General features: G+C 30.6%; 2 protein-coding genes across 4 annotated transcripts; one reads left to right on the top strand and one right to left on the bottom strand.

Annotated features, from left to right (window-relative positions):
• Window positions 1–157: 157 nt before the first annotated feature.
• mRpL48 (mitochondrial ribosomal protein L48) lies at window positions 158–3,729 on the top strand. Its single transcript, XM_065500644.1, has 4 exons — window positions 158–202; window positions 263–373; window positions 433–566; window positions 3,329–3,729. The coding sequence occupies exons 1-4, from the start codon at window positions 191–193 to the stop codon at window positions 3,621–3,623; spliced, it is 552 nt and encodes a 183-aa protein (XP_065356716.1). The 5' UTR covers window positions 158–190; the 3' UTR covers window positions 3,624–3,729.
• On the bottom strand, window positions 3,634–15,377 carry frtz (WD repeat-containing and planar cell polarity effector protein fritz). Of its 3 annotated transcripts, none has more exons than XM_065500641.1 (7): window positions 14,292–15,377; window positions 9,372–9,672; window positions 8,979–9,303; window positions 6,790–7,415; window positions 5,493–6,633; window positions 4,263–4,419; window positions 3,634–4,178 (listed from the first exon to the last, which is right to left on the bottom strand). In XM_065500641.1, the coding sequence occupies exons 1-7, from the start codon at window positions 14,707–14,709 to the stop codon at window positions 4,018–4,020; spliced, it is 3,129 nt and encodes a 1,042-aa protein (XP_065356713.1). In that variant the 5' UTR covers window positions 14,710–15,377; the 3' UTR covers window positions 3,634–4,017. The 3 variants fall into 3 exon arrangements, with proteins under 3 accessions (XP_065356713.1, XP_065356714.1, XP_065356715.1); XM_065500642.1 differs by having other exon boundaries at window positions 3,634–4,175; XM_065500643.1 differs by having other exon boundaries at window positions 4,037–4,198.
• Window positions 15,378–15,623: the final 246 nt, after the last annotated feature.

The following is a 15,623-nucleotide window of genomic DNA, read 5'->3' as shown; positions in this document are numbered from 1 at the left end:
GGACGAAATATCATTTGAACAAGATTTTAAATTATATTTAACGGACAGATTAACGGTTTGTAAATTAAAATTAACTGGACCCCCTAAAGTATTTGAGAACTAGAAATGCATTTCCAAACACTTCCGATTGTCAAAGAAGCAACAGCTGATAGGTGATATAACCTCAAAAAATTCAAGAAAATAATACAAAATGTTGCGAAAGGTATTTTTAATAAAAATTAGTATTTTTAAATAAATAATTATTTTCATAATACTTTTGCAGATTAATCCTTTGGTTAAAAGAGTAGCACAACAAAATAATGCTAATTTAATTAGAAATCTTAGCACAACATCGGCGATTCCAGCCAGTGTTTATGAACCGGATTACTTGGAGGTAATGTTTAATTTTCATTGAAAAATGTTATTAAATAATTTGTATTTATTTTTTTAAAGTCTCTCAAACCAAAATTCCCTCAATATGAAAGTCTGAATGTACAAATTAAGGGTTATGATTATCCCATATTGGAAAGTTATCAACGTTATTTGCATAGTGTAGCTGAGTATTTGGACATTGATGTCGCTGACTGGTAAGATTTTGTGTTCTAGACAACAATTTGATTTATGTAGAAAACTTTGCTACCGGCTTGGAAATTAATTTTTACCAGACTATAACTTATTTGTGCAAAAAGTTTAATAATTGCAACATATTTCCGTTGAAATGTTACTGATTATTAATTTACTTCAGAAATAATGGTTATCGATAACCAATTTCTATAGAAAATGTTCTTATCGATACGCTTTTTATAGATAATTTTTTTTACCAATATGGATTATTACCAGGGCAGTAACTCAAAATCACTTTTGACAATTTATCTTTTCGAATCGAAAAATTTGCAACAAAATGGCATCGATTTGTTGCTGCATATTTTTGCATATTTTGTTATAAATGCATATTTTCCTTTTAAATGCATATATTTTGCATATTTTTCCCAATTATTGCATATTTCATTTTCTTTTGGATATATTTTTATATTAGTGTACACTGTACATTAGACCGTACCACAAAAAGAAATTCCCCGTACACCCCCTAATGTAAAGTATTTCTGCAAGACAGAACGTAGGGTTCGTCTTTTTAAATTTTTCGCTATAATCCCAATTATGAATAAAATATTCCGCGGGAGTTTTTTCCCATTGAATTTGAATAGGAATAATGAGAAAAGGGAAAAAATACCGGGGAATTTTTATTCATAATTGGGCTGTATATCTTTGCCATTTACAGTCGCATATTAAAGAATGATATATCAATATTTTTGTCAGGGGAAGACCAATAGTCCATAATCCTCAAGTATCCCGTTCAAGTATTTATCCACAAGATCTTTGTTCGTACCACCCTAATGTACCAACTAATGTTAGAAAATTAATGCTTGCTAACGACGTAATTCGTAGAAAATTAATGGTTGCAGGAAATCATTAAACTTTTGATAACGACGTAATTCGATAATACCTGCAGAACAGCCTGCATTATCATTCGGATGTATACATATGATGTAACGAAATCGTGTCATTTTGTCAAAGATATTTCGACAAAATTTGGTACAATCTTTCTATTGCTCCAAGGAGGAACTCTATTGAATTTGGTTACAATCGGTCCATTATTTCTCCTAGCCCCCATATAATTGCCCTATCTGAAAATAGTAAAGTTTATATTTTTCTTTTATTAATAAATATATTTCAAATAAAAAACGTGTTTTTATTGCATATTTTTGTCCTTAATGCATATTTTCTCTTTTTATAGTGCATATTATAAGCGCATATTTTTAATTTTTTAGTGCATGAAAATCCTTGCCTTGATTATTACCAATGATTACTAATACCATGTTCACACGACTGCATTATTCGTCATTCACGCTCTCATTCGTCATTCAACCCCGAATTACGAACTGAATTACATGATTCGCCATACAAAATTTCAAGTGCGAATTACCTTGTTCGTACGTAATTCAGTTTGAATTACTTTATGAATTACGAACGAATGACTGTCATCTCTAATTTTTATCGATTATTTATGTATCAAAATCAGCTGTCCAAACAAAAATGTCAAAACAAAATAAAGAAAAAGATTTTTGTATTAAATAAATTAAAAGAAATAAATAGTCTGATTAAAGTTAAATTCATTTGTAGAAGTAGCAGCTCTGCCATTCTTTCAGCCCTCTATAATAAAGCCCGCTCGCTGCCCTGGTCCCACTTGCTTGCACTTTTTCTTTTTTCTAATAATGAAAATAATAATTAAATTATATTTGTTTAATTACTACAATTTTATGTTTTTACTTACCTTTTTTATCCATTGCCATATTACAAATTTAAAATTCGCACCAAACAAACAAAAAAACAAAACATGTAAACAGTAGAAAAAAACAAGAAGAAGAAATAAATAAATGTCAAACTGAATTACGAATGTTGTCGTGTAAACAGGTTGATTCGCAATCGTAATTCAAAACGCGAATTAAGTAATTCAGACTGCCGTGGAAACATGGCATAAAAGACAGTTTCGTACCGATAACTAATTTATATAGAAAAATCGATATTTAATTTATACAGAATGCTTTGTTATAACTAATTTATACAGAATGCTTTGTTATAACTAATGTTTATAGAAAACTGTAATCGATAACTAAATTAGAGAACTAAAATTTTTTTTATCGATAACTAATTTATATAAAAAAACTTTGTTATCGATAACTATTTATATACAGACCAATTATGAATAAAAATTCCCCGGGAGTTTTTTCCCTTTTCTCATTTTTCCTATTCAAATTCAAAGGGAAAAAACTCCCGGTGAATTTTTTATTCATAATTGGGATGATAGAATACATTGTATGTATTAGCGAAGATATATACTAACATCGTTAACACGATAAAATGATAATCCCCCGGTCATCATTTTCAATATAGTCACACCAAAAATACTACGTGTATTTCACTTTTGGCGTCACCGTAGTGTCGTGCTTTTTTTAATGGTTTATGGTGGTATAACATTTTTGGAAATTCCGCTCAATCCAGTGTCGCTATTTTCAACCTGGTGTTGTATTATAAATAATTTCAAACAAATTATTTGAATTTTGTGTACTTTTTTTGGAAAATCAAAATTCAAATTAATTGATTAATCCTAAATTTGGTTAATCAGAAATGTTTAATAAACGATTAATTGCCCAATCATTATATTGATTTATCAGAATGCTTGATTATTTGATTAATCGCACTTCCATGCTTATAACATTTTTAGCATTATAGTTTATGATACACCTGTAAAAAGTAACCACTTTTAACACTATTATTACATTTTTTTCAGTTATGCTCTACCACCTCAAAATATGTCCGTTCAAAGACTTAAACCAAATTCCACAGTCGTAGATTCAGAGTATCGCTTAACTGTTTACGAACGTAACATACAACTTCAAGATATGGATGTACCATTGTACCCCATGTTTTTAAGGATTGCCCAAGCAGCCTTACCCGAAGGCGTGCAACTCACTGTGCAGGAACATACCGATGAATGCGAGGAGAGACGTTACGTACCAGACAAAGATCTGCTAGAACTTAAGGCCGAATTGGAAAAAATGCAGGGTGGTGCAAAGAAAAAGTAAAATTTAAAAATTTTATTTAAATGTTGATTTATTTTTGTTTTAAGTAACCATACAAATTGTAAAAAAATAAAAAACGAATAATAAATTTAATAAATTATAAATAAAACTCTCTTGTACTATCTAAATATTGCTAGGATTTCCATATTAACAAAATCACTTTAAAACATGTGTATACAAATAATTTAACATACAAATGTGTAGCTAAAACTAAGTTGTATATGTTGTGTATTATTATTATTATGATTTAACTAAATTTATTTTATGGTGTTTTAAGAATAATAAGGAATTACTTTTTGTTTTTGTGTGTTGTGAATACTTACACTAAAATTGGAAGACAATTGGAAAACAATATTGGAGGGACTAGGTTATAGGTGAAATTAGTAGTTGTAGTGGATTAGACTACACCAAAGTGTACTACTTTTATGGATGGAGTAGTTGTTGTGTTGGGAGTTGAGGAATTGGTGATGGTGGTGGTTGTTGTGTTAGTTTTGTTAATTATTTGATGGTGTTCTTCTTTAATGTTAATTCTATTTGCGATTCTTTGTGGTGGTTCTGCTAAAAATGTACAATGTTTTCTTTGTTAATAATACAATAAAGAAATTGTGTTAATGATTTTTATTTGTTCTTATGGTTAACTACCTGATGGTAAGGGATTAAAATCCTTTAAATAATCATCGTTTGGGTGACAAAGTGGTAAGCTATCTTGTAATTCCTTTTTGGGGTTAGTAAAATTTCTTGGAGGAGGTCTAGCATAACCATTACGTTTAATAAGGAGTTTGTCTTTGCGGGGTATTTCCTGAAATAAAGGATAATTTGAGTAATTTTTTATTTTATTACATTGATACATTAATTATTTGTTATAGGAACGTTGTAATCAAAAATTGTATACATAATATGTAATATGTATTACATATATGTAAATTATGAACGACATGTTTGTACAGATTTTAATGGTCTAAAATTTAATAAATATATAAAGGCATTATTTGTGAAACTTAACGAATTTCTCAGATGACCTGCTGTCCTATTTCCATGTATTTAGACTAGAGTCCGACCGAAATCGAACATTATATTTATATATATTTATGTTGAATACAAATTAAATTAATTTTCAGCCCAATTATGAATAAAAATTGCCCGGGAGTTTTTTCCCTTTTCTCATTTTTCCTTTTCAAATTCAATGGGAAAAAACTCCCGCGGAATTTTTTATTCATAATTGGGCTGTTTGTTTTCTTTATTCAGTTTTGTGTTATTTGTAATCATTACATTTGAACTAAAGAAAAATTTAATGACTCAATAAGGAATTAATTCAATAAGCTTGAATTACTAAGGAATTATGCATATGAATTAATGTACAATAAGTAAACAAAAAATTTAATTTTAAAAATTGAATTAAGATTTAGAAAATTTTAAGTTCTTAAAGGAATTATAAAGTGGTTATCATTACAACTTCTAGGATATTAATATTTACAGAAAATATTGGAAATAATAGTAGTTTACTTGTGAGAAGTTTTCGAATTCATAACAAATTTTAAATTTAAACAATGTTTTAAAGCAAAATTTCCAAGTTGATTTTAAAACGATGTTTAAATTAAAAAATATTAAAAAAGTTTATGAATAAGGCCTTACGAATAATTCAAATTTTAGCAATACTATTTAGATAATGTTCAAACTGAACACATTAATAGTAAAGAGTTAACGTTTTACTGAAATAAGAATTAAAAAATCTAGGAAATTAGGAAACCTATTTCGAACTCTAAATTTTTGTATATAAAAAGAGATAAGGCAACAATTTTAAACATATTTACTACTATCCAATGTAACATTATTTAAGTTTGTTATCAACAACATATTACCACTACCACTTACCGGCACAACAGCCACCTGTACTGTATCCGAAAACTTGACTTTATTCTTCTCTCCGCTGGAATGTTTACTACCATCTTTTATATTGCCATTCTGTCCACTATTGCCACTCAGGACAGAAGTATTGCTACCATTTTGTGTTGCCGAGCCATTCGAGAGTATTGAAGCCGTTGGTTTTTTGCTCAGCAATACCTTTTGATATTCTTCATTAGATATACTGTATGGAGCTAAGGAGGTTGTGCCCGATGACGGAATATTGCCGGATACAAGGGGATGTTGGAAAAATTTTGGTTGATAGGCGTTATTAGGTACTATTGGGGCTGGTGGCTGTTGGTATGTACGTTGCGTTGCTATACTCGCATGAGAATCACTTATGATAATCGGTGAGGCAAGATAAGAATATGATGCAGATGACGTCGACGCTGAGGGCTGTAAGACATTGTTATTCGTCGAATGCATGGATGTCGAGGCAGAATTGGTTTTTGTTGCAAAATTATTTGTGTTAAAGTGAGGAACAAAAGCCGATTTCAATGGAGGATTTTTAAGAGACACATTTAGGTCGCCCCATTGAGGATTGTTATTAAAACCATTTGAATTATGATGGTGCTGTGTTACTGCCGCACTTTTTAAGGATAAATTTGCCAAGTTACTACTTAAGGCAATTGATGTTGAGGCTGATATTGTAGTGGGATTCAGTTTAATTTGTTTTTTATCCGGCACTGGTGGCGGTGGAGGTCTACTTCTTTCTTGTTGTATAGAATTATCTATGCGTAACTCTGGTTTAGGTATGTTGATTTTAATCATTTCAGCATTAAAGACTTTCGATTTAAATGATGGCAAAGGTGGCACATAGTTTTTCAGAAATTTTTGATGCTGCTGTTGTTGTTGCTGTAATCTACTTCGGGCAGTGTTATCTGATATGGTCGACTGTGAGCAGGCCGACTCAGATCTGAATTCACTTGCTGTACTAAGGTTTCCATTGGCTCGGTCTTCTTCATGCAGTATGGCAGCTGCTTGACTGAAACAGGCTGTGGAAAATTCCATAAGATTCGGATCAAATTTTGTAATATTAAAGAGATCCATAAATAAATCATAATCTTCAATGTCTTGAGCCACTTCAAAAGCTTCAGCAAATAGATTGCGCCTGGAAAATATTTAATGAAAATTTAAATGATTTTACAAAAATTGGGCAACAACTTTTAGATCATGAGCGTTAGCCTCAATGAGTCCAACGAAATATTAAAATACCATAAAGCCTTTGAGGCTGAATTTTCTTTTTGCTGTGTGTAATTGGTCTTACCTTAATAGGAAGAAGAAAAATCGTCGTTTTAAATCAAAAACTTGATCACTAAATTCATCTTTTGTTTCTTCGGTTAGAGAATCGGTAAATGTTTTCAAAGCTCTTGCCATCAAATCAATGCGTGTTCGTCGTTGATCACCCTTGTAAAATACATGATTTGCTATTTTGTGTAGTGATATAAGACACATTGCTCCATAGGTTTCCCAATTCAAAGCGTTCAACAGATTTACAGCCTTTTCCAATTGATTGAGCGCTAAATATTTGTCCAGTATCACATCAGCTGTTAGACCAGAATTATGTATATCGCCACGCATTCCTGCACCAGCAAAGAAACGTAAACATCCTATTGGCCCTTGGTCGTAAAGTAGTAATAGAAAACAGTCTGTACCGGCATAGTTATTAGAACTGTGACCGATTTCGGGTTTACGACTAAAGGAAATTTGCAGAAGAGTTGGTTGTGCGGCAAAGTAGTGTGATAAGTCCAAAAGGTTTGTTGGTGTCACATCTTCACTTTGCAGTTGGTTGCTAATGGGTGTTAAGGCTAGATCGAAACATTCAAATTGTGATCTTGTATTTGCGATGGTAATCATGCTGGAGTCACTGTGCCAGGAGCATTGGGTAGGAATCTAATTTAACAAATATATACATGAAATTTTAGAATGTTTTTTGTTTTTCTAATTCGTATTTAAAAAGAAATTATTTGTATATACATATATTTAAGAGTTTTTAGCCATAAGAAACAGTTTGTGTAAAAACTCGTAAAGCAGCTATATTCGGCTGTGCCAAATCGTATATAACCTTCACCAAATTATACTTAAAAAATTTTTTTTCGATAAACAATTTTATTAGTGAAATAAATTTGTTTGATGAAAAAAATATGGAAAATTACAAACACAAGATAAAAAAATTCCACCAAAAGTTGTATTCTTAACAAAATATAACCAAGTGTAAAAAATAAATCAGAGTGTAATTTTCCACTTTTTTTAAAATGAATTCGGGTTAAAAAAGATCTAGGAAATCTATTAGGCTTTATCTGGGGAATAGGCTGGCTATTTTTAGGTAAGGGGACTCTGTGAATACCTGTCTATACTTATATCCTGTTATTTTTTCTTATTTTTCTTTGGACTGGGTTTTCACTTTATTTAGCTTTATGTCACCTGACTTCTTTCTTTTTCTCTCCAATATCTTTTCTTCTCTTCACATCATATTCACACCGGGTTATATTTCTAAAGGATATCGTAATGGAATCTATTGGTCTCCAAAGGAAGTACACACTAGTGAATGGTAAATCGATTACGATTATGGTCCAGAATCGATTTTCAGGGTCTAAAACCGATTTTTTCGTGATCGATTATATACTCCGATTTTATGCTGAAATCGATTTTTGATTACGATTAATCGAAATAGAAATCAAATTCCGGAATTTTTAGTATACTCTACGTTTTTGCTTTCATTAAATTTTACAATATATTTATTCAGCTGACAGTGAAAAATATTCACGGAGGACCTCATTTTTTAAAGCGAAATTTTTTCAAATTTAAGAAATTTCTGTCTATGTATCCATACATCTTTGGAGGTCTTTGAAATGTATATATTTATATATCCATATTGTCTATATTAATGACTTAATAATTCATATATAGATCAAAAATAAGTCAAAAGTCGAGGTTTCTTTCAGTCATTTGTGGGCCGATTTTTCCAAATATAAATAGCAACCGAACCGGGACTATAGCAGATATATCATGTATGTAAGTTATCTGGGGGCTTCGGAAATTTGATTTCAACAAAGAGACGGACATAGATATATCGTCTCCGCTGTCTATACCGAACCAGAAATGTATACTCCAGTAATGTGCGTTTATAGAAATATATACCAGTGTATATAACTGTGTCATTTCTTTTTTTTTTTTTACCCTTACCACTAATGGTGAAGAGTATAAAAATCACAAAATTGTTTTTTTTTAAAGGACTTTCAAAATAAGCCAATTATAGCTTTTTAATATTATTTTCATTTGAAATAAACAAAATATACGACAGCTGCGAAGAAATTGGTTTGATTTGAACTTTAAGGATTTCTTCAAAACGCCATAATTTTGTAAATACTCCCATTATTATATATTTTGCTCAGTTTTAGTGAAGCGCAAAGCAATAATACTGACGATTTAACTGAAATTGTGTTTTCTACTTACAATATCAATCTGTGCCACACATTTCGTTGTCTGCATAACTAAATCATGCAGGCATATATTACGGTCCACAGTACCTAAAAATAATTTCTCTTGATCGGGACTAAAGGCATATGTAGTTATCTGAGTTCCCATAGGTATGGAGGATAATGGACTCCTTTGCATTTTGCCCACAGCTATTTCATAAGAACAAACTTCAGCCGTAATTTCACCCTTGCGAGAAATTTTCTGTTCCAAAGTTAAAATTTGGTTTTCGGTGGATCGCAAAAAGTCCACATGTAATGGATCATTTTCCGACCAACAATAAGCGAAAAAATCCAATTGGTTGCTATAAATTTAAAAAAGAAATACAAAAGTTTAAAGAATACAAAATCAACAATATGCTTCATCACATACCCTTTCAGTTTAAATACATGAATATTGGCACGATCTTGATCTCTCATTGTTGGCCGCCAAGGAAATACTTCATTTTGTGATGATTTTGTCCATATAACAAACATATCAAATGTGGTATTAACACTTAGACGACGTGCTATCTTCCTTTCAGCTGCTCCCGGTATGATGGCATGGAATATTTTCGGCTCCATGTGGGAAATTTTCTCAGGACCTTGTGACCGGGAATTGGGTTTCTGCAGATGCACAACAGTCACTTGATTTGTGTTGTAGGCCAAAACAATGTGAGAACGTGTAAAAAAAGCTGCAAGTAAATAAAAACAAAACATTCATAAATGGAGTTTAGTGTAATAAAATGTGAAATGAAGACAAGAAAATGAAATATTGTAAAAGAAATGAATTAATTAACATTTAATTGCATGCGAATAAATTGCATTCAGTAGAATGTATTATATGACGATATAAAGTGTTCCTTTCACGTGCAGTGAGTAAGAATTATATATAAATATAAAAGCAGTAGCTACAAGAGGGGGCATAATAGTGTTTTCAATAAGAATACAATGCTAAAATTGATTTTTTTTAAATAGGCCTGATTCTGTATGAAATTTAAAATACTTTTGCGATTAGTTGAAATTATTTTTTTTGGTAAAAGAAATTGTTTGAAATCAGTACAACTTAAAAGAAAAAACTGTATTTGCAAAAACTATTTTCTAAAGATACCGATTTTTTTCTGTTTTTTGTGAAAAATCGGCTAATATCTGGAATTTGAGCACATGTAGAAACGTATTGTACATTTAATTAATGCTATATATAGCTAAAATCAAATCTGGAGGAGGTCTTGCCATCTGAAGTAGGCATGAAAAGAAACGAGGCCGTCTGTCCAATTGACACTGAAGATACCAGAAATGCTCCTCCGAATGGCCGAAAATTTGGTCCTGTATTTTGGTTAATTGCTCCTTGAATTTATTAACTTTGTCTGATTACAGTGATGAAGATACAGTATCAGTCTCAGAGGAAACCAGTGAATGCATTTTGTTTTGGCTGGTACAAAATACCAATACCGATCATTCTATCTGGTATTGAAGGACTTGGGATTGACCTGTGTATTTCATTTGTGACACACTAGGTGGTATCTGTGTTTCAAAATTGGCTAATTGTGGTACCGCTCCTTGATATGAGAGTGGAGCTTTGCTTTAACCCCATGAAAACGGATGGAATCGGTAATGAGGTCAGAGATAATGCTAAGTATCTTGACTTAATTTTATATAGAAAATTATCCTGGAACCTGAACATTCAAAACAGGATTAAGAAGAGGTCAATTGGTACCAATTGGGATATTGGACCGAAGGATATCAATTCGATCTTTAAAGCTGTTGTTAAACCCATCCTGTTTTACAGATTATTGGTGTGGTAGCATGCCATGTAGAACGCTTCACACTGAAAGGACTTCGAACGGGTGTTAAGGAAATTCTGATAACAGGTGCGGTAAGGTCTATGTTGTTGAGAATAAACGAATATGATACACTGTATTTCTCCTGCAGTTTATTTTGCATACTTGTAAATGCTACTATATATAATCTTCTGCTTTGCAACTCTGTTTATCTTTGAACAAACGATAGTTATACAAATGACCCTCTACTCTGCTGTGAGGATGAACGTTGGAGGCTTGTGGTCTGGTAAGGACCTAGGACACTCTAAAATACTGGACTACTTTAGGTATATTCATAGTAATGTCGATAATTGCATGACAAGACCATCCAAGTGGACTCTACCCCGGCGGATCCCGGCGTTGGATTCCTAATCGAGGACATTGGGATAAAATCATATTTTAGGCTGCATAACTTCTGCTAGAGTTTATCGTAAGACTTACATAAGATATTTTTCGTTTTCCAAAAAATTTGGGAAAGATTTCCTCATCAGGAAGTGAGTTGGCCTAAGCAAGCGAAATGCGCATCGGAACTTGCTTATCCCCGCAACAATACATTTATTTCGTAATATCACTCCATTTTAAAAATAATTTATTTAATAATATTTTTATTTTTTGAAAAATTTTAATTTACTTTTAAAATCTCATAAATTTAATCTAAATAAAATAATTTCTGTTAAAAAAATGTTTGCGAAAAAAATTCAAAATTTTAAAAATTTGTATTATGAAAAATATTTTTAAAAATCGAGTTAGGCGTGAGTTTTTGCTTAGATCTCAGCATTCTATTTTAAATAGCAACGAAACCAGGGCTACACCCGATATATTGACAGTGCTGTGATTAATTTAAACGAAATTCCCGTTTGTTTTTATATAATGCTAGATAAAAATATTAGTAATTTGAAAAAATGCATAGGTTTGTGATATGACAAGCAAAACGTCTGAGTTTCAGAACGTGCAAAAACAAGTTTGGAACTCACATGCGATTTGGCAATCGTGCGAAAGTCAGAACATACCTGAACAACGTTTTTGCTTTGAAATACATTCAAATTTAAGACTAGAAGAGAATACTGTTCTATTTTTCTTTCCTTTTGTAAATCATATTTAAATAAGCAATTTAATTTTAAATGCTGAGCATTATGAGAATTTCTATTTGTATACATTTGCTTTTCTTCAGCATACATTATGACGTGCAAAGTGACGAAGTCATCTTCAATATTATCTTCATCATCATCACATACATTGTAATCGTCATTGTTGGCGCGTTAAGCGCACACATTTTGTACAAATAAACATGTTGAAAAAATCAAATGTTACAAAGATGTTAAATCATTATCGCAGAAACAAAAGTTGTAATAAAAATATGTACATATGTAAGTAAAAAATAAATGAATATGATGTTGACAGTTATATGCGTGTACTTATATACACTACATACATATTTACACATGTACTCAATGAATATACAGTTGCGAACATGATAATATCTGTATACGATTTTCTTAAATTTAACTAAACTTATGCGAGACCCACTAAAACAAGAATCATCGGAAAAAAAGAACTTAATTTAACATTCATATTCATAAACGAATCTTTAATTTAAATACGATTTACAACTAGAATTGTGTATTCAAAATATGTGTAGAAAATAGAGTTTGGGAAAACAGCAACAAGTGGAAGGCATTACACCATTTTTAATTTTATTTAAAAAGTTTATAATTATATTTCAGAAATTTCCAATTATATTTTAATAGTTTCTAATTGTACCTACATATATCATAAATTTAAAGTTATATTTCAGAATTTTCTATATGTATTTCAGAATTTTCTATTTGTTTTTCAGAAATTTCGATTAGAATTTTTATTAGATATTTCAGAAATATAACATTCAGATATTTCTGAAATACGATTATAAAATTCTGAAATACAAATTGATATTTCCTAAATACCTACAATTGGAAAATTATGAAATATAATTAACAATTTCTGAAATATAATTGGAACATTCTGAAACAATTAGAAAATTCTGAAATATATTGAAAATTTTCGAAATACAATTAATTATAAACTTTTGAAATGCAATTAAAAATTTCTGAAATACTATTGGAAATGGTGTAGATTATCAATAAAAAACTATTTACATTTAAGTTTGTTTATATGTTAGTTAAGGTAAAGATTTTGAACCAGTTCTCATAGCCCCAAAAGGCTGCAATTTGGCATTCATGCATACACCTGATGACATCGTAATATTATTCAAAATTCGAACTTATGTTTGAAAATTTTATTAAGCTGTTAAAATAATCTCTTTATCACTAGATCGAATATTCGACAAGCTTTTTTATATCATATAAATTGTGTAATATAATAAATAGTTTAATTCAAAGATTATTTTCTTCTTTTTATGCCCGTAACTTCAACAAATAGATATCTACGGTGTAAAAAACCAAGCAGATAAATTTACCCACGACAGCCGGTTCTACGCACCGGAATGACCCGAGTTCACTCGGCCAAGGGCTGTCAACTCAGTAATCACTGCTGCTACAACAACAACCTAAAAGGTAACTTGACATTAATTTCACATCAGTATCTACGGGTAAAAATTACAAACTATTTTTATTCCAAAAGTAACTAAGCCCTGATAGAGCATATCAATAAAAGCTAGTTTTCAAAATTATATTTTGCTGTTGCATATGAAAGTCATAGATGACAGCTGATAGGTAACTGAGAGCCAAAAACCTATGTATATTTTCAAAAACCTAATTCATGAGAATGTATTGTATATTAAGAAAAATGAGAAGTGAAAATAAGGCTCATTCACATATACTCGATTTTTATAGTTGAATATAAATCCAAGGTGTCTAATTTTCACTGGGAGTTCTACTTTTGAAAATGTTCAATTGTCCCAATAGCATAGAAAACTGTGAAGAAGAATGGTTTTAATTTTATGCAATTAAATAATTTCCACATAAATCTCATAAATGCTTGGAAACAAGTTTTTATGAACTAAATAATTTTATATAAATAAAATAGTTTTTTTTTAGGAAATATCCATATCCATAAATTTAATGAAAACATATTTACTAAAAAGAACTCGACCGAAATCAATGCTAATATTCGGACTAATCCGAAAAAACTGAGACTTTTCTTATGTACTATTAATTTCCGAAATTATTTTAATTTAAAAAAATTTATTTATATACATTTTGGTTTCCATTAATTATGTGTTTTCATTTGATATTAGGCCAAAACGAATATTGGTCGGTCTTTATTATTTGCATTAAAAAGAAATGCGAAAAAATAGTTTTTAATTTTAAAGTTCATGTCGATAAATATATCTCATAGCGAAATAAAAATTTAAAATTATCTTAAAGAGTTTAGTCAGTGGAATGTTTTCTACTATTTTGTTAAAAATACAAATGTTTAAAAACGTTCACTCTTTGTGAGCAAATGTAGAAATTAAACAAAACAGTAGTCATGCAAATTAATAATGAAAAACTCACCATCTGTTATAGTGTCAGCAGCCAATTTGCCCACTAAATATTTTTCGTACACCATGCGTGAAATATCCCCGGTGAACATATCGATGCAAATATGAGCAATAATACCGTTGGCAAAAAGCAGCAGAACTTGTGAACCATCCGTCCAATGTATGTGGACAACTTTTGAAGTACGCATGAGCTCCTCTAAACGCTTAAGGTTATCTTTTAGTCTGCCCATGCGAGATTTACGGGAATTCTTTAAAACAGTCAAACCATTGCGTCGCTCTGTATAGTCACGTTTAGCCTCCGCACAATAATCCACAGGCATGTGTTGCAACTCACGATTGCGTGTATAGCGAAAGGCTCCAAAGTCTGTATGTTTAATGCGCACATCTTCGCGGGTTGTCCAAAAATGACATTCACTTAGTAAAGTTAACATATTGTTGTAGTTATTGTTGACTTTGGAATCACTCGAATGCAATAAAGTTCATTATTATTTTCACCGTTTATTTGTATTGTAATAACACTTGTATTTTTTTTTCTCTGCTTTTTCTATACGTTGCAAGTAATTTATGCTTAGACAACGGTTTTTCTAATTAGAATTTGTGTTTTTGTTTTTTATAATTGTTACTTAAAGTACATTTTCCTCTTCACTGTGTAATGTATGTATCAACAATTTTCCCAGAGCTCCAGCAAGCAAAAGCCTTACAAGTGTTTTAGTTTGTTTATGTGGTGATCCACTAGTTTTTAGAAAACGACTTCAACACACAAGCTCACCACCTTACACACAACATAAAGCAGTACCTCACCCACCTTTTACACTGCTCCACCATAACAATTTACAATAACTGATTGTTGGCTTGTGCTTCTGCGCATTGGAATTTCTTTTTTTTTGTTTTTCTTTACGTCTACGATTTTTTCGGGGAGATTTTTGTTGTTTATTCATTAATCATTTAGTTTATATTTCAAATTACACATTTTTCTTTTATCATTAAGATTTCTGAAGAAACCATTTATGGATTCATTAAATTTCACTAAAATTGCATAATTCTTAATATTTAACAATTCAAATTATAACAAATTAAGGTAGAAAATTGCACGTAAAAGATTTTTTCAATAACAAAACAATAACCAACCAACAACACAATGTAAGTCAGGGATGGAAAATTTAGTGTCATTTTAATCGTTCGGATATTTTGACGTTAGAAATTTAACGACAATACTTTGTCTTTATTTAAAACTGATCAATTTATGTAAAACTGGTCAATGTCTTCAACATTAAATATAATAATAAAATACAACTTTAATTCCCTCAATACAAATACAGCCACCACAAAACTTTTTTGTTTTTAA

This window comes from Calliphora vicina, chromosome 2, assembly GCF_958450345.1.
Source record: "Calliphora vicina chromosome 2, idCalVici1.1, whole genome shotgun sequence".
NCBI lineage: Eukaryota > Metazoa > Arthropoda > Insecta > Diptera > Calliphoridae > Calliphora > Calliphora vicina.
The sequence above is the reverse complement of the archived record's forward strand: the minus strand, read 5'-3'. Positions and strand labels throughout refer to the sequence as shown.

Coding starts and splice junctions, on each gene's coding strand:
- mRpL48 (XM_065500644.1), top strand. Junction 374..432: donor ATGAACCGGATTACTTGGAG/GTAATGTTTAAT, acceptor ATTTTTTTAAAG/TCTCTCAAACCAAAATTCCC. Junction 567..3,328: donor GACATTGATGTCGCTGACTG/GTAAGATTTTGT, acceptor CATTTTTTTCAG/TTATGCTCTACCACCTCAAA.
- frtz (XM_065500641.1), bottom strand. CDS start 14,709: ATGTTAACTTTACTAAGTGAATGTCATTTTTGGACAACCCGCGAAGAT. Junction 7,416..8,978: donor GTGTGGCACAGATTGATATT/GTAAGTAGAAAA, acceptor TTGTTAAATTAG/ATTCCTACCCAATGCTCCTG. Junction 4,179..4,262: donor TTTTAATCCCTTACCATCAG/GTAGTTAACCAT, acceptor GTACATTTTTAG/CAGAACCACCACAAAGAATC.